The sequence below is a fragment of the Anarhichas minor genome, unplaced genomic scaffold (assembly GCF_050575085.1).
Source record: "Anarhichas minor isolate MPS153535 unplaced genomic scaffold, ASM5057508v1 ptg000038l, whole genome shotgun sequence".
NCBI classification, from domain to species: domain Eukaryota; kingdom Metazoa; phylum Chordata; class Actinopteri; order Perciformes; family Anarhichadidae; genus Anarhichas; species Anarhichas minor.
The window spans coordinates 3,225,001-3,247,153 of record NW_027466484.1 but is presented as its reverse complement, the minus strand read 5'-3'; the positions used below and the strand labels follow the sequence as shown (position 1 = coordinate 3,247,153).

Below are 22,153 nucleotides of genomic sequence, written 5' to 3'. Positions count from 1 at the left end.
GTACGAAGTATAAAATAAATACACATAATTGTACATCAAGACCGAACAGCTGCCACGTGGTCACTGTAGTGTTGAGGAATGCTGTTTCCTGAATGTTGCTCAGAGTGAGACCTCGTGTTTCATCTTCTCTCGTCTTGACGTGTCGCCGCCATGTTGTTTTGCTTCGTTGTCAGCAGAGAGGAGCAGCAGAGGTTCACTCTCAGACTGAGACTCACCTGAGACTCACCTGTACCCGACGGACCTCCAACCTCACCTGGACCAGGTCACCTGTGTGTCCGCCTGCTAGTGACGCGGTCTGTTTACCTTTCAGTGTGTTAGCTGTTAGCTGTTAGCTCTAAGTATCGATGTTAGTGACGTTCCTCTCATTGATTACCTCATTCTTCTCATCTCTTTTATTTCAGTGGTAACAAACTACACTAACTGATTCACTGCAGTTGTGTACTTAAAGTATTTGTACTTTTACTGTCTATTTTCTGCTTTGTTGTACTTCTACTCGTCTTCATGTCAAAGTGTTTCACTTTGTACTGAGATCAATATTTAGGATTTATTTATTAATGATTTATTTATTGATGATTTATTTATTGGTGATTTATTTATTGATGATTTTTTTTATTAATGATTTATTTATTGATCATTTATTTATTGGTGATTTATTTATTGGTGATTTATTTATTGGTGATTTATTTATTGGTGATTTATTTATTGATCATTTATTTATTGATCATTTATTTATTGATGACTTCTCTCAGCTGAGTTTGAGTCAGAACAATTTAACATTTTGTGATTTGGTGACTTAAACATTTTACATCAGGTGACCTGAAGGTGGAGCTAGAGGCTCAGTACTGAAGTACAGCTAGTATTACTACAGTACAGTTAGTATTACTGCGGTGTTGTTGGTATTACTGCGGTGTAGTTAGTATTACTACAGTACAGCTAGTATTACTACAGTACAGTTAGTATTACTACAGTACAGTTAGTATTACTGCAGTACAGTTAGTATTACTACAGTACAGTTAGTATTACTGCAGTACAGTTAGTATTACTACAGTACAGTTAGTATTACTGCGGTGTTGTTGGTATTACTGCGGTGTAGTTAGTATTACTGCAGTACAGTTAGTATTACTACAGTACAGTTAGTATTACTACAGTACAGCTAGTATTACTACAGTACAGCTAGTATTACTACAGTACAGTTAGTATTACTACAGTACAGTTAGTATTACTGCGGTGTTGTTGGTATTACTGCGGTGTAGTTAGTATTACTGCAGTACAGTTAGTATTACTACAGTACAGTTAGTATTACTGCAGTACAGCTAGTATTACTGCAGTACAGTTAGTATTACTACAGTACAGTTAGTATTACTGCGGTGTTGTTGGTATTACTGCGGTGTAGTTAGTATTACTGCGGTGTACTTAGTAGTACTGCGGTTTAGTTGATAGTACTGCGGTGTAGTTGGTATTACTGCGGTGTAGTTGGTAGTACCGCGGTGTAGTTGGTATTACCGCGGTGTAGTTGGTATTACCGCGGTGTAGTTGGTATTACCGCGGTGTAGTTGGTATTACCGCGGTGTAGCTGGTATTACCGCGGTGTAGCTGGTATTACCGCGGTGTAGCTGGTATTACTGCGGTGTAGTTGGTATTACTGCGGTGTAGCTGGTATTACCGCTGTGTAGTTAGTATTACTGCGGTGTAGCTAGTATTGCTGCGGTGTACTTAGTAGTATTACAGTATAGTAAACAGTATTACTGGTATTGTCCCCCCCATCACAGCTTTTACCTGTCCGACCCCTCCTGTCTTCCTGCGTTGCCATGTCGACCTTCCCAGAGTACATCACTCAGAACGAGGAGCGCGACGGCGTTCGGTTCAGCTGGAACGTCTGGCCCTCCAGCCGGCTGGAGGCGACCCGGATGGTGGTCCCGGTCTCGTCTCTGTTCACCCCCCTCAGGGAACGGCCAGACCTGCCGCCGATCCAGTACGAACCGGTCCTCTGCAGCCGGGCCACCTGTCGCGCCGTGCTCAACCCGCTGTGGTACGTGATGGGGGGTCTGGGGTCAATGATTTTAGTCTGGGGTCAGTGATGGGGGTCTGGGGTCAGTGATGGGGGTCTAACATCCATCTCTCTGTGTGTTTCAGTCAGGTGGACTACAGAGCCAAACTCTGGGCCTGTAACTTCTGCTACCAGAGGAACCAGGTACAGTAGAAACACCAATATTTAGTCCCTCACAACGACAGAAGACTAGAACTCTGACTGTGACTCTTGTTGTGTTTCAGTTTCCTCCGTCTTACGCTGGAATCTCTGAGGTGAACCAACCGGCGGAGCTGCTGCCTCAGTTCTCCACCATTGAGTATGTGGTCCAGGTGAGACAAAGAGACAGACAGACAGACAGAGAGACCATATTGTCAGATGTATAACCCGATGTGGTCTCTGTCCTCAGCGGGGTCCTCAGATGCCGCTGGTGTTCCTGTATGTGGTGGACACTTGTATGGAGGACGAGGACCTGCAGGCTCTGAAGGAGTCTCTGCAGATGTCCCTGTCTCTGCTGCCTCCCACCGCACTGGTGGGACTCATCACCTTTGGCCGCATGGTTCAGGTTCACGAGCTTGGCTGTGAGGGGATCTCCAAGAGCTATGTCTTCAGGGGGACCAAGGACCTGAACGCCAAGCAGCTACAGGTATCTAATTAACCCAGCTACTGGTACCTAACTAACCCAGCTACGGGTACCTAACTAACCCAGCTACAGGTACCTAATTAACCCAGCTACGGGTACCTACCTAACCCAGCTACGGGTACCTACCTAACCCAGCTACGGGTACCTAACTAACCCAGCTACGGGTACCTAACTAACCCAGCTACGGGTACCTAACTAACCCAGCTACGGGTACCTAACTAACCCAGCTACAGGTACCTAACTAACCCAAGCACTAACTGGAGCTTATCCAACTCTATAATCGACCCCCCCGAGCCTTGCTAGCCCCCCCAGTTCTAACCAACTCTGCGTTTGCAGGAGATGCTGGGTCTGACCAAACCTTCAGCCACTCAGGGACGAGGACCTCAACCAGCCCAACCACCTTTGTCCAACAGGTAAACACACACACTATGCTATATATATATATATATATATATATATGTATATATATATATATATATATATACAGTGGGGCAAAAAAGTATTTAGTCAGCCACCAATTGTGCAAGTTCTCCCACTTAAAAAGATGAGAGGCCTGTAATTTTCATCATAGGTATACTTCAACTATGAGAGACAAAATGAGAAAAAACAAATCCAGAAAATCACATTTTCTGATTTTTAAAGAATTTATTTGCAAATTATGGTGGAAAATAAGTATTTGGTCAATAACAAAAGTTCATCTCAATACTTTGTTATATACCCTTTGTTGGCAATGACAGAGGTCAAACGTTTTCTGTAAGTCTTCACAAGCTTTTCACACACTGTTGCTGGTATTTTGGCCCATTCCTCCATGCAGATCTCCTCTAGAGCAGTGATGTTTTGGGGCTGTTGCTGGGCAACACGGACTTTCAACTCCCTCCACAGATTTTCTATGGGGTTGAGATCTGGAGACTGGCTAGGCCACTCCAGGACCTTGAAATGCTTCTTACGAAGCCACTCCTTCGTTGCCCGGGCGGTGTGTTTGGGATCATTGTCATGCTGAAAGACCCAGCCACGTTTCATCTTCAATGCCCTTGCTGATGGAAGGAGGTTTCCACTCAAAATCTCACGATACATGGCCCCATTCATTCTTTCCTTTACACGGATCAGTCGTCCTGGTCCCCTTGCAGAAAAACAGCCCCAAAGCATGATGTTTCCACCCCCATGCTTCACAGTAGGTATGGTGTTCTTTGGATGCAACTCGGCATTCTTTCTCCTCCAAACACGACGAGTTGAGTTTTTACCAAAAAGTTCTATTTTGGTTTCATCTGACCATATGACATTCTCCCAATCCTCTTCTGGATCATCCAAATGCTCTCTAGCAAACTTCAGACGGGCCTGGACATGTACTGGCTTAAACAGGGGGACACGTCTGGCACTGCAGGATTTGAGTCCCTGGCGGCGTAGTGTGTTACTGATGGTAGCCTTTGTTACTTTGGTCCCAGCTCTCTGCAGGTCATTCACTAGGTCCCCCCGTGTGGTTCTGGGATTTTTGTTCACCGTTCTTGTGATCATTTTGACCCCACGGGGTGAGATCTTGCGTGGAGCCCCAGATCGAGGGAGACTATCAGTGGTCTTGTATGTCTTCCATTTTCTAATAATTGCTCCCACAGTTGATTTCTTCACACCAAGCTGCTTACCTATTGCAGATTCAGTCTTCCCAGCCTGGTGCAGGTCTACAATTTTGTTTCTGGTGTCCTTTGACAGCTCTTTGGTCTTGGCCATAGTGGAGTTTGGAGTGTGACTGTTTGAGGTTGTGGACAGGTGTCTTTTATACTGATAACGAGTTCAAACAGGTGCCATTAATACAGGTAACGTGTGGAGGACAGAGGAGCCTCTTAAAGAAGAAGTTACAGGTCTGTGAGAGCCGGAAATCTTGCTTGTTTGTAGGTGACCAAATACTTATTTTACCGAGGAATTTACCAATTAATTCATTAAAAATCCTACAATGTGATTTCCTGGATTCTTTCCCCCCATTCTGTCTCTCATAGTTGAAGTGTACCTATGATGAAAATTACAGGCATCTCTCATCTTTTTAAGTGGGAGAACTTGCACAATTGGTGGCTGACTAAATACTTTTTTGCCCCACTGTCTATATATATATATATATATATATATATATATATATATATATATATATATATATATATATATATATATATATATATATATATATATATATATATATATATATATATATATATATATATATACCAGGTCTAACTATAAACCTGAACCAGCCCTAACTATAAACATGAACCAGCCCTAACTATAAACCTGAACCAGCCCTAACTATAAACCTGAACACGGTCTAACTATAAACCTGAACACGGTCTAACTATTAACCTGAGCCAGCCCTAACTATAAACATGAACCAGCCCTAACTATAAACCTGAGCCAGCTCTAACTATAAACCTGAGCCAGCTCTAACTATAAACCTGAACCAGCAGGCAACAACAACAACGTATAGAGAATATGTTGTGGTTTCTTCCTTCAGGTTCCTGCAGCCAGTGCAGAAGATCGACATGAACCTGACAGACCTGTTGGGGGAGCTGCAGCGGGACCCCTGGCCCGTCACTCAGGGAAAGAGACCTCTGCGCTCGCTGGGCGTTGCCATGTCCATCGCAGTCGGCTTGCTGGAGGTGAGACGGGCCGCTGGCCTTCTTCAACAGCGCTGAGATGTTTTGGCATCATGTCACTCAGAATCTGTGTTTTTTCCCCGCAGTGCACCTTCCCCAACACGGGCGCTCGGATCATGACGTTCATCGGTGGCCCGGCAACGCAGGGCCCCGGCATGGTGGTGGGGGACGAACTGAAGACCCCCATCAGGTCCTGGCATGACCTGGAGAAGGACAACGCCAAGTTCATGAAGAAAGCCACCAAGGTGAGTGTTTCATCTGTGGTAGTAGGGCTGGTTCATGAGGTCAGAGGATCACCTGAGGTCACATGTTGACGTCGTGTGTGTGTGTGTGTGTGTGTGTGTGTGTGTGTGTGTGTGTGTGTGTGTGTGTGTGTGTGTGTGTGTGTGTGTGTGTGTGTGTGTGTGTGTGTGTGTGTGTGTGTGTGTGTGTGTCTTGTAGCACTATGAGTCTTTAGCTAACAGAGCGTCCACTAACGGTCACATCATCGACATCTACGCCTGTGCTCTCGATCAGACCGGACTTCTGGAGATGAAGTGCTGTGCCAACTACACTGGGTACACACACACACACACACCTACACCTAACCCCATTTTGAAGAGAGAAATGATTAATTAATGACCATCAAAGTGACATTATCTGTGTAAGTTGACACTCTGTCTCTCCAGAGGTTACATGGTGATGGCCGACTCCTTCAACACGTCTCTGTTCAAACAAACCTTTCAGAGAGTTTTCACCAAAGACGTCCAGGGATCCTTCAAGATGGCCTTCGCTGCCACGCTGGAGGTTAAGGTATGAAATACTGCTGACTCAGCTGGTCTGACTCAGAATCAATGAGAATAAATAATCAATACATCACTGATCTTTTGTTTCAGACATCCAGAGAGATCAAAGTATCTGGAGCGATCGGCCCTTGTGTGTCCCTGAACGCTAAAGGGCCCTGTGTCTCTGAGAACGTATGTAACCGTAATTATACAGTATTATACTGTAGTACACAGTACTGTGTACTTACTGTGTGTGTGTGTGTGTGTGTGTGTGTGTGTGTGTGTGTGTGTGTGTGTGTGTGTGTGTGTGTGTGTGTGTGTGTGTGTGTGTGTGTGTGTGTGTGTGTGTGTGTGTGTGTGTGTGTGTGTGTGTGTGTGTGTGTGTGTGTGTGTGTGTGTGTTACAGGAGATTGGAACAGGAGGAACGTGTCAGTGGAAGATCTGCGGTCTGGATCCGAGCACCACGCTGGCTCTTTACTTCGAGGTGGTCAACCAGGTACGAATACCTGACCTCTGACCTTTAGATGGTCACTGCTGGGATTGATTTACACCATTCATCACAGAGCAGGTCCCATCAACAAAACAAAAGCACCTGCTCAGAGTTCTGGGGACTAGTTGCAGAGTTCTGGGGACGAGTTGCAGAGGTGTGGGGACGAGTTGCAGAGGTGTGGGGACGAGTTGCAGAGGTGTGGGGACTAGTTGCAGAGGTGTGGGGACTAGTTGCAGAGGTGTGGGGACTAGTTGCAGAGGTGTGGGGACTAGTTTATTTTTTTTAATTCTTTTTTTATTGATATTAGGCATCAATTAGGCATTTACAATTGTCTTTCAGACAATGTACATTGCATGTGAAGATTTTCAGATGATGCTCATGTTTGTTATACACATATAGAACAAGGAAAAAACACAGAAAAAAAACAAAACCGAAACCACAAAGCTAGGGAGTGATCTGTTATCTATGGTACATTCATTGATTTATGAAAATAAAATCAGGTCTATGGGGTGTCCCGTATGTAACCCATTTTTCCCAATACGACAAAAATTGTTCCAGTTTGTAGTTGACAGATGCTGTTATCTTCTCCATTTTGTAAATGTCCATTGTAATGTCCATCCATGTGTTCAGAGCGGGACTCTCTTGTGACAACCATTTCCTGGTAATAGTCTTTTTGCTGGCCACCAGAAGTACATTTATTAAATATTTGTCTCTTTTTGACAGTGTTTTAGGTAAATATCCAAGATACATGGTCCTACTTTCTAGAGGTATTTCACCTTCAAAAATGTTTTGTAGGGCAGTGTGTGTCCCTCTCCAATAGTCTGTGATAACAGGGCAATCCCAGAACATATGGTGATGGTTTGCATTTTGGTTTCCACATCCTCTCCAGCAAACAGGAGGGTTACTGTCATAGTGGCATTTCTGAGAGGGTGTAATAAAATACCTTATTACATTTTTCCAACCAAACTCTCTGCATGTCTTAGAGCTGGTCCACTTCCATTGAGTTACTGTTCATCCTTCCTCAGACATAGTTATTCCTCCCTCCTGCTCCCATTTAGTTTTAATATAGGAGGTTGAATGTGTTTTAAAGTTCAACAGACATTTATATATACATGAGATGATTTTACTCCCTATATCTGAGTTATAAGCTTTTCTAAACAGTTCTATCAGGTGTGTACTCTTAGTCATGTTTCTCGTCTTCGTATTCACATAATGTCGCATCTGCAAGTATCGCTAGAAGTCCTGTTTCTCTAGTGAGTGTTTCTCTTTTACAGTTTCAAAACGTAGCAGTGTGCCTCCTTTCATTATGTTGCATATGGCTCTTATTCCTGTAGCTGTCCAATCCCTAAATCTAGCATCACATTTATTTGGTGTGAAGTCAGAATCATATGCACACCATTTAAGTGTTACCATATCTCCCTCTAGTTTGTGTTCTCTTATAATGGTTTTCCATACTTCAGCCATGTATCAGTAGTGTTTATGTGACTTTGTAGATTGTTATCAGTAGGATTGCCTGTATGGGGGTGGAAGTTATTTTCTCTTCAATGTTTTTCCATTGAGCCTTATACGATGGGTTGCACCAGCCTATCACCGCTCTCATCTGTGCTGCTAGATAGTAATCTCTAAGAGAAGGTAGGCCCCATCCCCCCTGTTCTTTAGGTGGTTGTAAGGTTTTGAGACGGACCCTGGGTCTTTTACCTGTCCAAATATATCTAGATAACATCTTGTCCCATTCATTAAATTGGTTTTGGTTAATCTCTATTGGTAGAGTTTGAAATAGAGACAGTAGTCTGGGCAGTATATTCATTTTAATGGATTCAATCCTTTCCGTGAAACTTAGGAAAGGAGTTCTGTTCCATCTCGCTATGTCTTCCTTCATGTTTCTTATTAGTGGATCATAGTTATAGTCTGCAAGTTTTGTAAGATCTTTTGTAATATTGATGCCCAGATATTTGAAGGATGTTGTTTGCCATGCAAAGGGGTAGTTATGTTCAGTTTCTCTTGGTGGGCTATGGTTCTATGAGAGTAACTGGGTTTTGTCCACGTTAATCTTGTACCCTGATAGTTTGCCATACTGTTCAAATGACTGCATCAGTTTAGGTAAAGAGTATGTTGGTTGCCCCAGGTAGACCAAAATGTCATCTGCGTAGCAGGACAATTTGTGTTCCGTCCCTTTAATAGTAATTCCTCTAATATCTTCATTTTGTCTGATGTATTGAGCTAGCGGCTCCAAATATAATGCGAAGAGTAGTGGTGACCACACACAGCCCTGTCTTGTACCTTTTCTAGATTGAAACGGTTTGATAAATATGCGTTGATTTTAATCCTGGCGGTGGGATTGTCATATAATGCCTGAATAGTTTTAATAATTGTGTCTTGTAGACCAAATCTGTGCAGCACTCTATAAAGAAAAGTCCAGTTAACAGAGTCAAACGCCTTTTCAGCATCTACGCCCATTCTCTTTAGGTTTTCGTGCTCTGTGTCATTTAGATGGGTTTCCTGTAAATATGCCACATGTGCTTGTTCTTTCTTCATCTTAGATAATATTTTACTGCGCTTAATTGGATTCAAAAGTCCATTGACATTAAAAGAAATAAGTTTTACTTTGTCACTCACCATGTGTGTGTCTGTCATTGTATAAACGAACTTATCAAAACGGACCTTAATTGATCTACTCCCTGAACAAGAACAAAGAAACATACATGAAAAAACAGGAACAAAAAATGTGATTCCAAGGTTGGGGTCTCAACTAGATGACCCTGGGTTGAGCTGGAGAGAACCTCTAGCTGTGAGGCTCAGCCTCTCCTGACTGTGGGTCGAGGGCCCACTGCAGCGTCCAGTGTCCATTGCACGAGGGAAAAGAACCCCTTTGTATTCCTCCCATGTTTATATTCTCATTCAAATGGGAAAAAGGAGTGTATGTCAATAAAGATCACATAAAATAATAGAACATGTTCAATATGCATCCCTCAGATTGAGAAGCACCGTCAGTTTTAGATTCTATTCAGTTTACCAACATTTGTGAGGTTAGTCAGAATGTATGGCTCTTCTGGGGGAGGTGAGGGCTGTCTTCTGAATGCCCTCAGTCTCTCCTGGATACTCTTGTCTCGCTCTTCTCTTGTCCCCTGCTGTGTCCGTCCTCTCACTGCTTCCCAGGAGGAGCGGGACAGTTGCTCAGCCAGGCTCTCCCTCGGTGTGATCACGCTGACAGGCAATCCTCTGTCTTTCATATCTGCAGTCGCCTCTTCCGCCGACTGGTCCAGCCGCGTCCCGTCTTCGTAAAACACTCTCAGTTTAGCCGGGTACGGAGTCTGGAAGCGGATCTGTCTCTGCTTTAACGCTCGCTTTGCTTCAGAGTATTTCTTACGATTCTGCAGAACCGTTGGTGGATAATCTTGGTCGAAATATATTAGTCTCTCGTTCAGAAGCACTCTTTTCTTTCCCCAGGCCTCGCGCAGAATCTCTTCTTTGATTTTGTATCGGTGGAATCTGATTATTATTGACCGTGGCTTGTCTTCTCTGTCCCCGGTAGGTTTGGGGGCGAGCGCCCGGTGCGCCCTCTCAATACCAAGGTCTGTAGTTGGGGGGGGGGGGGGGATCTCCAGCGTGTCACCCATTAACTTTTCCACAAACTCCACCATAGACGACCCCTCCGTTCCTTCAGGAACATTATAAATCCTTAAATTCTCCCGATGTGATCTCCTGTCTTGGTCGAGTAATTTGTTTTCCTGTTGATCACTTTTATCATCTTGCCGAGCACCTGTTCCAAGTTTTGAACTCGATCTTCCTCATTTTCGATCCGTGTCTCTGCCTCTCCTATTTTTTGGTTGACGTTGGCCAGCTCGGAGGAAATATCATTTAGCTGATGTTTTGTGTCTTTGCGAAAGTCCCGTATTTCTTCCAGAACTTTCGTTAAACTTGCCGTGTCATCTGGCTGAGAGTTAGCATTAGCTCCGCCATCTTGTGCATGTGTCTGTGAGCTGTTCTTTGTGTTTTCTTCATTTACGGGCTCTCCAATCGTGCTTTTTTGTTTGTGTCCTTTTTTCCCCATTGTTGCCCCACTTACCAGCTGAAATATTCTCGAAAAATGTAATATTTGATTGTTTATCAGGGCGTAGTAGTTATTTTCCCAGAGGAGCTATCGCTTTAGGCTGCCATTCAGGGCGATGACGTCACCGGAACCCCCTGGGGACTAGTTTCAGAGGTCTGGGGACTAGCTGTAGAGGTCTGGGGACTAGTTGCAATGGTCCAAGACAGGGGTCACCAACCTTTTTGAAACTGAGAGCTACTTCAACGGTACTGAGTAGTACGAAGGGCTACTTGTTTGATACAAACTTCCTGAATAACAAAGGTGCACAGATCACCTTTCATAATAATATATGTGAAGAGACTGTCTGATCACATGTCAATGTTAATTATTCCTCACAATAATTATTAACAATGATTTCCACAACATGATGGTAGGAAAACACAGATATATGTAAACATGCAACATTTATTTCTGTTATTCTGTTTCAACATTTGAAAGTCAGAGGTATCACATCTCTGAACATTTTTGAACAAATCATGATCAACAAATCAACTCTGTCCCATGTTTATACAAATCATCAGTTATGAATATCCTGTGTTGTTTGGCTTTGGAGCAGATGCCATTTATGATCTTCACGACAGGAGTCATCACATGATCAAAGCCGGTTACTTTTGCACACAGCGCCTGCTGGTGAATGATCCAGTGGTAATGTAGACATTTTGGGAAGTCTGGGTCACCTTTGCATTGCGCAATGAAGCCTGCATGCCGGCCCGTCATGGCGGGAGCCCCGTCTGTTGTCACCGACACCAGCTTTTCTAATGGTACCTTTTTCTCCATCAAGAAACTAGTAACCAGTCTCGTCTATAGCCGAGGGGGGGATCCAACCCTCCAGGCGCCCGCGTTCAAACCTCTAGTCTGGGCCTTTTCGGTCGGATTACGTTGCCTCGCCTTTACCCCCGCCACCTACGAGTTGTTGCCCCGCGGCCTGTTCCGAGGACTGACGGACCTGACGACGGGGTGCACCTGCGGCGTGTGTCCGGCGCCAACGGGAAGTGCCCGCCATTCGGAACCTGAAAACCCAGTGCGGTGCGGCGGACTCGTCCTGGCTGTCCGCCGTGCGCCTCCGGTCCCCCAACTCTCTTATAACAAGAAATATTGTCATTTTAAAATCCTCATTAAAGCGTTTTTGATTCAAAACTAACAACTGCAATTTTTAGACGGAACTCCATGGTGACTAGTGCTATTTTTAGAACATGCCTTGCGGGCGACTCACGTGGTCCCTGCCGGCGACCAGGTTCCCGCAGGCACCGTGTTGGCTACCTCTGGTCTGAGCACTAGTTGGAGAGGACTAGTTGGAGAGGTCTACATCTGCTCTAGAACGGCAGCTGAGGCTCATGGGTATTGTAGTAATAATTTAAACGTATGGTCAGACCATAAACCTAGTTTATATGGTTTAAGGTTCATGTGTTTCCAGGCTGCTGTGGTGACCTTTGACTCACTGTGTGTCACCATAATGAAAATAATGACAGTGAGTCATGAAGGTAAACACAGGAGCTGATCCTCAAGACTCTCCAGGTTTACCTCAGACATCGTGTTCCCATGGCAACATGTGACGACTGTTTGTGTTTTATGAGTCCACGCTCTGTCCACAATGTTTATAGTCTCATAGTCCAGACAGATTACATTAAAGTGTACTTTAACTACTCTTTTACAATCACATTAGAGAGCTATCGGGTTACTGTTGATACTAAAATACAAACTGGGATTCATATGAAGATCCAAATAAAAGCTATAAATAAATAACTTGTCCCTTTTAAACAACATGCAGGGTTTAGGTTAGGGTGGTGCACTTACTGTATTCTAATATCTCATGTTATAAATTAAATATTTTGTACATTTCAACAGCTCTAACTCCGTGAATATAAACAGGATCGTGACCAGGATTTTTAGAAATTCCAAGGTTCTGATTGGAAGTCCTCCATCCTCTGACAGTCCACTTTCAGAGGTCTGGGAACTAGTTACAGAGGTCGGGGGACTAGTTGCAGAGGTCTGGGAACTAGTTACAGAGGTCGGGGGACTAGTTGCAGTGGTCTGGGGACTAGTTGCAGAGGTCTGGGGACTAGTTGCAGAGGTCTGGGGACTAGTTGCAGTGGTCGGGGGACTAGTTGCAGAGGTCTGGGGACTAGTTGCAGTGGTCTGGGGACTAGTTGCAGTGGTTGGGGGACTAGCTGCAGAGGTCTGGGGACTAGTTGCAGAGGTCTGGGGACTACTGAAAACAAACTCATAACCTGGTATATAAATGACGTATGCCGATAGTCAGACACTCTGTGAGAGTTCGATTAATTAAAACCTGGTCGGTCGTGTCTGTGACCAATCACGGCGCAGCAGAAACTCACCTGAGGTTGAGACCATCACAATCGCAGATCTCTGTGAACTTGTCCACGGTGGCCCATGCCGGCGAGTGGACCGAGGAGGTCTGCAGTAGGAGGAAGCCACTGCCCTGACAGAAGGCGCCCTCGCTGGAGTAACAGGAGGGCCGGGTCAGGCTGTTGTAGACCCCCAGCGGGATGGTGGACAGTCCCAAGGCCAAGTCACTGATGCAGAAGCTCACCGTGAGCCCCAGGGTGTCTGGAGCTCCTTGTTCAGCAGGAGTACCAGCAGGAGTTCCCACAGATCGAGGCCACGCCTGACAGAACCATCAGAGGGGCGTACAGCGTCCCGAGAGCGTCCGCCATCTTTAGACGGACTCAAGGGATAGGAAGTACATCAATGGTTACATCACAGGTGAGATGAGACACGTGACACACTTCCTGTCCAGCAGGAATGTGTCTCTGATGTCCACTCGATGCTCGGATCAGTTCAGATCGGCTCCGAGTCTGAAGGACAGACTGCAGGAGGTGTGTGTGTGTGTGTGTGTGTGTGTGTCTCTCTCCAGAGGCAGCGTTACCGTGGTGCACCTGTCAGTCACCTGCTGTGATGACATTGAGAGGACACACCCACACACACAGTCATCTGCTGACTCAAATGTCAACACTACCTGAACATCCAATATCCTGTGTGTGTGTGTGTGTGTGTGTGTGCACACGTGTCTCACAGGTAATGACAGGTGTACAGGTGTGTAATGACCAACAACCTGCTGCTCATGAGATCACATACAGGATCAGGTCTAAAGTGAGAATGATTCAGGACCAGTTTAAGGTTCCTCACTGTCAGAGTTCATGTAAAGATCAGGTTCTGGATTGATTATTGATCCGTGGTGTTAAAGAGTTGTTGTTGTTTGTTGTTGCAGCACAACGCTCCGATCCCCCAGGGCGGCCGTGGAGCGATCCAGTTTGTCACTCAGTACCAACACTCATCAGGACAGAGACGCATCAGAGTCACCACCACGGCCAGGAAGTAAGATACACACACACTCAGAGATACACACCCACACACACACAGAGTCCATTCAGACTGGATATCTGTCTGCAATGGAGGTGATAGTTAGGACACTGGGATGTTCCTTTAAACTTATCCTCTCTCCCACTCTTCCTCTTTCTCCTCCTCCCTAACAGCTGGGCAGACGCTCAGACTCAGATTCAGAGCATCGCGGCGTCCTTCGATCAGGAGGCGGCGGCCATCTTGATGGCGAGGTTGTCGGTGTACCGGGCGGAGACGGAGGAGGGTCCTGATGTCCTTCGATGGTTAGACAGACAGCTCATCAGACTGGTGGGTTAGAAATGAAGATGCATAATAAATAGATAATAAATATTATTATTATTAATGAATCGTTCTGTTTCTGTCCAGTGTCAGAAGTTTGGAGATTACCACAAAGATGATCCAAACTCCTTCAGGTTCTCTGAGACCTTCTCCCTCTACCCTCAGGTGATCCACATCCCATAATACTCTGTCCCTGTTCTACATCTATGGATGTGATTATAATGACCCGGATAACTGTCGCTGACCCGGTTACCTGTCGCTGACTTTGTTAACTCTCCATGACCTGGTTAACTGACCATGACGTGGTTAACTCTCCATGACCTGGTTAACTGTCGCTGACCTGGTTACCCGTCGCTGACTTTGTTAACTGTCCATGACCTGATTAACTGTCCATGACCTGGTTAACTGTCCATGACCTGGTTAACTGTCCATGACCTGGTTAACTGTCCATGACCTGGTTAACTGTCCATGACCTGGTTAACTGACCATGACCTGGTTAACTCTCCATGACCTGGTTAACTCTCCATGACCTGGTTAACTCTCCATGACCTGATTAACTGTCGCTGACCTGGTTACCCGTCGCTGACTTTGTTAACTGTCCATGACGTGGTTAACTCTCCATGACCTGGTTAACCGTCGCTGATCTGGTTATCCATCGTCACCTGTGTGTTGTTTTTCCAGTTCATGTTCCACCTTCGCCGCTCTCCGTTCCTTCAAGTGTTCAACAACAGTCCAGATGAGAGTTCATATTACAGACATCAGTTCAATAGACAGGACCTGACTCAGGCTCTCATCATGATCCAACCGGTGCTCTACGCTTATTCCTTCAGCGGACCACCTGAGGTATTTATACACCTTTTATATTTGACTCTAAATGGACCATAATGTACTAAATGAACATCATGCTGTATTGAAGAAGACTTGAAACTAGAGATTGAGACCATAAACTCATGTTTACAATGTTTACTGAGGTAATAAATCAAGAGAGAAGTAGAGTCATTTTCTCATAGACTTCTATACAACCAGAGGAGTCGCCCCCTGGTGGACACTAGAGAGAATGCAGCTTTGACACATTTTAACTTTTACTTCACTCTTCAGACGGTTGATGCCTGGTGTGAATATTTCAGTATCTCACGATTTGATTAATTCATAATTTGTGTGTCTCAGCCGGTTCTGTTGGACAGCAGCAGCATATTGCCGGACCGGATCCTGCTGATGGACACCTTCTTCCAGATCCTCATCTACCACGGAGAGGTACACACAGAGTACACAGAGAAAACTAGTATTTCAATCCCTGATTTCTGTCTGCCAGGCTCTACCTCAGTGGAGAAAACTGGTATTCAATCCCTAGTCTCTGCCTGTCAGGCTCCAGCTCAGTGGAGGAATCTTGTAACTAATCCCTGGTCTCTGTCTGTCAGACTGTAGCTCAGTGGAGGAAGGCTGGTTATCAGGAAATGTCTGAGTACGAGAACTTCAGACACCTCCTTCAGGCTCCGGTGGACGACGCTCAGGAGCTACTTCACACTCGCTTCCCAATGCCCAGATACATCGATACGGAGCACGGAGGCAGCCAGGTGGGGGCGCTAACACGTAACACGTTTACATCTCTAAATGTGTACTATACCTCACTAGCTGTGTGCATATAGTACTCTATGTATAGCACACATTGTTATTATAATACTACATTATTGTTAAATAATCATGATGTTTTTCAGGCTCGCTTCCTGCTCTCCAAAGTGAACCCGTCCCAGACACACAACAACATGTACGCCTGGGGACAGGTGAGACCTCCACCTGTAGTTTACCAACACGTTGCGTTGATCCGTGTCTCTAACAGACTTGTGCTAACAGACGTGTTGTGTTCTCTGCAGGAGTCTGGAGCTCCGATCCTGACGGATGACGTCAGCCTGCAGGTGTTCATGGATCACCTGAAGAAACTGGCCGTCTCTAGCGCTGCCTAACCTGCTGCCTCACCTGCTGTCTCACCTGTCTGCACGGTTTATTCTGTTATTTAGCATTTGTTCCCATGATGGCCAACTAACAAGCCAGCAGAGCAAGTCAGCCTCCTCTTCTCAGCCAATCAGCAGCAGCTTCTGAACGACGAGAACCAGTCGTGACGAAGGTTAAACATCCGATGTTGCTTCACAATAAAAACAGCAATCTGATTTTCTTATGTCAAGCTTTTATTGTGAAACAGCAGCAGGAAGTGATGTCTGTGAGCAGAACTGCAGACTTTTAATGCAGTGAGGAACACTTTCCTTTAGTTTGTGTTAACTTCTGGAAACCAAAAGCTGCCTGGAGAACCGTAAACACAATATTCTGATCTTTAAAGACCTCACAGCTGCTTTCTCTCTCTTTAATCCGGCTGTTGCACAAAGTTCAAGTGAGTCTGTTTTAAGTCAGAAGATTCTATCTCCCTGAGGTCCGCTCTCTTTCTCATGCTGACTGATGTGAGAAGGAAATCATCAAGCAAAGAAAGAACATAGATTATTTAGTGTTGATCATCAGAACATCAACACAGCAGCTGTAGTTGTGGTTCTAGGTTCTACCATCGTTCTGTTTCTTCACTAGAGTAACTTCATCTGCTCACTCTCTGTCGACGACTGAAGACTGAGTTTCTCTTTCAATCTGTTGAACACTAAAAGTTTATGTTTTCATCCAGTTCTGTATTCTCATGTTTATAATTAAAATCATATCAGCACTTTCTTCATACTGTGCTTTGACCTTTTAATGACACGCTATACTTTGACTCTTATAGTAGTTCTGTGTGTGTTTTCTAAATGTTGCTGGTACTACTTACTGGTTCTGGTGGTTCTGGTGCTGTTTAATAGGAACTCATAATTCTAGATCAAAGTTATTAGAGAAACGAGCTGAGCAGACGTCCTGTGTACTGAGAGACCTCTAGTGTAGACGATATGTGCATTTAGATGATGTCATAGTGAGTTTTACAAAATGCCCAATCAGGAGCAGATTGCCCCCAAATACTTTCAAAATAAAAGCCTCTGATGTTAAGGGTTGACACACACACACACACACACACACACACACACACACACACACACACACACACACACACACACACACACACACACACACACACACACACACACACACACACACAGTGTGAGAGTAGCTATCAGCAGCGTTACCATGACGGGTCCGTTAGTCACAGCTCCGCCCTCATAACCTCTCACTTCCTCTCATTCTTCGTACACTTCCTCAAGGAAGCAGGAAGCATCTGGGTCGCCGTGACAACAATCAGACCCTCCACTGTGTGTGTGTGTGTGATCAAAAGTGTTTCACACAACAAATTGAGATGTTTCTGAAATCGAAGAAGAAATACGTTTGATCAGACAAAAAAATAATCAAATCGCATCTGAAAGACCTCAAGGACCCCTGGTGCCTTTTCAAGAACCACTAGAGACCCTCTATGATCTCAAGTCCCCAGTAACCTTTCCAAGAACTTCTGAAACCCCTCAAGGACGACTTTAACCACCTCAAGGACCACTAAGACCTCCTCAAGGAACACTGTAACCACCTCAAGGACCACTAAGACCTCCTCAAGGACCACTTTAACCACCTCAAGGACCACTAAGACCTCCTCAAGGACCACTGTAACCACCTCAAGGACGACTTTAACCTAAAGAAGAACCAATCTAACCCCTCAAGGAACAATGTAACCACCTCAAGGACCAGTGTAACCCAAAGAAGAACCAATCTAACCCCTCAAGGAACACTTTAACCACCTCAAGGACCACTAAGACCTCCTCAAGGACCACTGTAACCACCTCAAGGACCACTTTAACCCAAAGAAGAACCAGTCTAACCCCTCAAGGAACACTTTAACCACCTCAAGGACCACTAAGACCTCCTCAAGGACCACTGTAACCACCTCAAGGACCACTTTAACCCAAAGAAGAACCAATCTAACCCCTCAAGGAACACTTTAACCTAAAGAAGAACCAATCTAACCTCCTCAAGGACCAGTGTAACCCAAAGAAGAACCAATCTAACCCCTCAGGGAACACTTTAACCACCTCAAGGACCACTTTACCCCAAAGAACAACAAATCGAACCACCTCAAGGAACACTTTAACCACCTCAAGGACCACTTTAACCTAAAGAAGAACCAATCTAACCTCAAGGACCAGTGTAACCCAAAGAACCAATCTAACCCCTCAAGGAACACTTTAACCTAAAGAAGAACCAATCTAACCTCCTCAAGGGCCAGTGTAACCCAAAGAAGAACCAATCTAACCCCTCAAGGAACACTTTAACCACCTCAAGGACCACTCTAACCCCTCAAGGAACACTTTAACCACCTCAATGACCACTAAGACCTCCTCAAGAACCACTGTAACCACCTCAAGGACCACTAAGACCTCCTCAAGGACTACTGTAACCACCTCAAGGACCACTAAGACCTCCTCAATGAACAATGTAACCACCTCAAGGACCACTAAGACCTCCTCAAGAACCACTGTAACCACCTCAAGGACCACTAAGACCTCCTCAAGGACCACTGTAACCACCTCAATGAACACTTTAACCTAAAGAAGAACCAATCTAACCCCTCAAGGAACAATGTAACCACCTCAAGGACCACTGTAACCACCTCAAGAAGAACTAATCTAACCTCAAGGACCAGTGTCACCCAAAGAAGAACCAATCTAACCCCTCAAGGAACACTTTAACCACCTCAAGGACCACTAAGACCTCCTCAAGGACCACTGTAACCACCTCAAGGACCACTTTAACCCAAAGAAGAACCAATCTAACCCCTCAAGGAACACTTTAACCACCTCAAGGACCACTAAGACCTCCTCAAGGACCACTGTAACCACCTCAAGGACCACTTTAACCCAAAGAAGAACCAATCTAACCCCTCAAGGAACACTTTAACCTAAAGAAGAACCAATCTAACCTCAAGGACTAGTGTAACCCAAAGAAGAACCAATCTAACCCCTCAAGGAACACTTTAACCACCTCAAGGACCACTTTAACCCAAAGAAGAACCAATCTAACCACCTCAAGGAACACTTTAACCCAAAGAAGAACCAATCTAACCTCCTCAAGGACCAGTGTAACTTAAAGAAGAACCACTCTAACCCCTCAAGGACCACCCTAACCTCCACAGAGCAGACCTTTCATTATTTCTGCTCAGGTAAAGCTGTGAAATAATCAGTTTCAGATTCACATTTGGCACAAACGTCATAATCTCGACTGCGGTTTCTTTGAGTGAGCGACAGCAGCAACATTTCTCTGGAGGAAACTAACTCACCATATCAAGACACAACACACTTCCTGTCCTGGAGGGGGGGCGGTCAGTTCGTTAGCAGAGCTACTGTGGAGGAGAAACCAGTCGGAACTGGGAGAGAACAACACAATATAGAAGTAAGCGAGAGACTGTGGAACCTGAAGGAGTGCCGAGGAAAAGAAGAGAAAATATGTGGAAGAAACTAGAAGAAGAGAAGTAGAAACTCTCAGAAAGGAGAATAAACTGCAGGAATTAGACGGTAAGAAAAAGGTTTATTTTGAACATTAACACAAAGTGATAAAGATCCGTCAGACGGGAAGCTTCCTCCTTTAGGATGTCTCATCTCTCATGTCCTCTTTACAGTCTTTTCTTTATGATCCTATTTAAAAATGTCTGACAGTGAATTCATTTGACCTTTATCGATGTTCAGAATAAGCTGCAATATTAATAAAACGGCATCATTCAGTCAGCAGTTTGTCTTTAAATGAATGAAATGATTCAGACTAGAATCCTGTTCAACCATAAATATTGAGCTCTGATTGAAGAGATTTACACTGTGTAATAATATATACAGTATATATATATATATGTGTATATATATTTTATTATAAGTTGTCCATCTTTGGAACATTTATATATTTATGTATATTTATATGTATAAATATATATAAATATATAAATAAAATCTTCCTGCCTGCTTACAGTTAAATTAGTGTGTTATAAACCATTTATTACATGTTCATATGTTGATACACGATGATGATGGTGTGTCTCTATTGTGACAGACTGACGTCATCAGAGAAGATGGAGTCCTGGTTCTGCTGGATTCACCTTGTGATCCTGCTCAGGAACACCTGGTCCTCCTCCTCACCACCGCGCTACACCATCCACCAATCACTGGTCAGCTTCGACCTGGCGGTCGAGAGCTGCTCCTCCGGCATCCTCACCACGCTCGCCACGGAGCTGGAGGTCGCGGACGTCCTCGGAATCGTCTCAGAGTCGATGCCGGCGCATTGGATGAACTTCACCTTCTGGGTCGGTCTGAGGAAGGTCAAGAACGAGTGTGTGGTCCCCACACTTCCCCTGAGAGGGTTCAAGTGGACGAAGGACGGCAGCGAGGACTCGCAGGTGAGCCGCTGGACCGAGGAACCGCGGCACACCTGCACCACGGTCCGCTGTGCGGCGCTGAAGGGGGAGTGGGACGGATCGCAGGTGACCAGGTGGGGTCTGATCCCCATCAGCTGTAAGAGCAGCTACCAGTTCATATGTAAGCTGAGAGACAGAGAGACTGGACCACCAAAACCAGCTGCACCTGAACCACCAAAACCAGCTGCACCTGAACCTCCAAAACCAACTTCACCAAAACCAACTTCACCAGAACCACCAAAACCCGCTGCACCTGAACCTCCAAAACCAGCTGCAGCTAAACCACCAAAGCATGCTACACCGGCTAAACCAGAACCTAGACCTGCAACACAAAAACCCGAAGCAGCTAATCCTGAACCTGGACTTCCTTCCCTAGAAACTGAAACCGGACCTGAACTGCAGGGACCTGATCCTGGTTCGGATTCCTGTTGGCACCCCCTCATCACCAGCGCTCGCTCCATCAGCTTTGTGAACAGCAGCAGGATGCAGGTGCAGTGCTGGTCCCTGGACCTGGACCTGGTGGAGCTTCGTTGCTCGGGCCGCCCCGCCGTGTGGCGGCTGCTGGACGACTCCCCCGCCGACTTCACCACCGTCTGCCGGCTGTGTGACAGCGGCTTCCGGAAAGACGCCTCTGGAACCTGCGTGGACGTGGACGAGTGCAGCAGCGCCCTCTGCAGGTTCAGCTGCCTCAACACAGTCGGCTCCTTCCGGTGCTTCTGCTCCGATGACGACGAGAACGACAAGAACTCGCCGGCGTGCGCGGAGACGACGACCACGGCGCCGGGCGGCGTCCTGATGCCGGTGCTGGTCGCGGCGGCGGTGCTGGCGGCGGTGCTGCTGGTGGTTGTCGTCATAGTGACGGTGAAATGTTGCCTGACGAGGCGATCGAGGAAACGTGTCGAGAAGAAGAAGATGGAGACGAGGAGCGACGACGGCGGGGATTCGGCCAATGAGACGGCGGCGTGAGAGAGGAGAGCTGTGATTGGTCGTGCCGGGCAGTGACATCTTCAACGTGTTTTTGAAAAGTGATGCAAACTTTCCAGGAAGATATAAAAAGTTTGTTCATCAGCTGTTTTTTTGTCAAACCGTATTTTTTAAAGTTGGTAACAGGAGATGACTCTTTAATCAAAGTAACGAGAATAAGAATGTTATCAATAAAATCATTGTTTAATAATTATCATTGTTTAATAATTATCATTTTTACACAAACTTCTGTGAATACATTTAATTAATCTGTTGTATTTCTGTAATCTGACAGGAAATTATTAAAATTATTAAAATAAGGAAAGTTTGTTTTTACCTTTTGGTCAATAAACATTGTTGCTATTTAAAAGAATATAAAGAAATAAATATATGTGTTAAAAACAAATGATTGACATCTGAAGATTCTTGTCACATTGAATTAATAGTAAATATATAAGTTGTCATGAACACTATATATATATATATATATATATATATA

General features: G+C 45.1%; 2 protein-coding genes across 2 annotated transcripts; both read left to right on the top strand.

Annotated features, from left to right (window-relative positions):
• Positions 1 to 158: 158 nt before the first annotated feature.
• sec23a (Sec23 homolog A, coat complex II component) lies at positions 159 to 16,994 on the top strand. The gene is made up of 20 exons (XM_076107356.1): positions 159 to 293; positions 1,770 to 2,029; positions 2,134 to 2,191; positions 2,272 to 2,358; positions 2,436 to 2,672; positions 3,006 to 3,082; positions 5,164 to 5,308; positions 5,392 to 5,550; positions 5,747 to 5,862; positions 5,974 to 6,097; positions 6,181 to 6,261; positions 6,476 to 6,565; positions 13,879 to 13,985; positions 14,144 to 14,297; positions 14,376 to 14,453; positions 14,970 to 15,131; positions 15,456 to 15,542; positions 15,707 to 15,862; positions 16,004 to 16,069; positions 16,160 to 16,994. Exons 2-20 carry the CDS (start codon positions 1,809 to 1,811, stop codon positions 16,247 to 16,249), a joined length of 2,295 nt encoding a protein of 764 aa, XP_075963471.1. The 5' UTR covers positions 159 to 293; positions 1,770 to 1,808; the 3' UTR covers positions 16,250 to 16,994.
• A 552-nt stretch (positions 16,995 to 17,546) lies between these two features.
• clec14a (C-type lectin domain containing 14A) lies at positions 17,547 to 21,975 on the top strand. The gene is made up of 2 exons (XM_076107330.1): positions 17,547 to 19,804; positions 20,331 to 21,975. Exon 2 carries the CDS (start codon positions 20,350 to 20,352, stop codon positions 21,655 to 21,657), a length of 1,308 nt encoding a protein of 435 aa, XP_075963445.1. The 5' UTR covers positions 17,547 to 19,804; positions 20,331 to 20,349; the 3' UTR covers positions 21,658 to 21,975.
• The last annotated feature ends 178 nt before the right edge of the window (positions 21,976 to 22,153 follow it).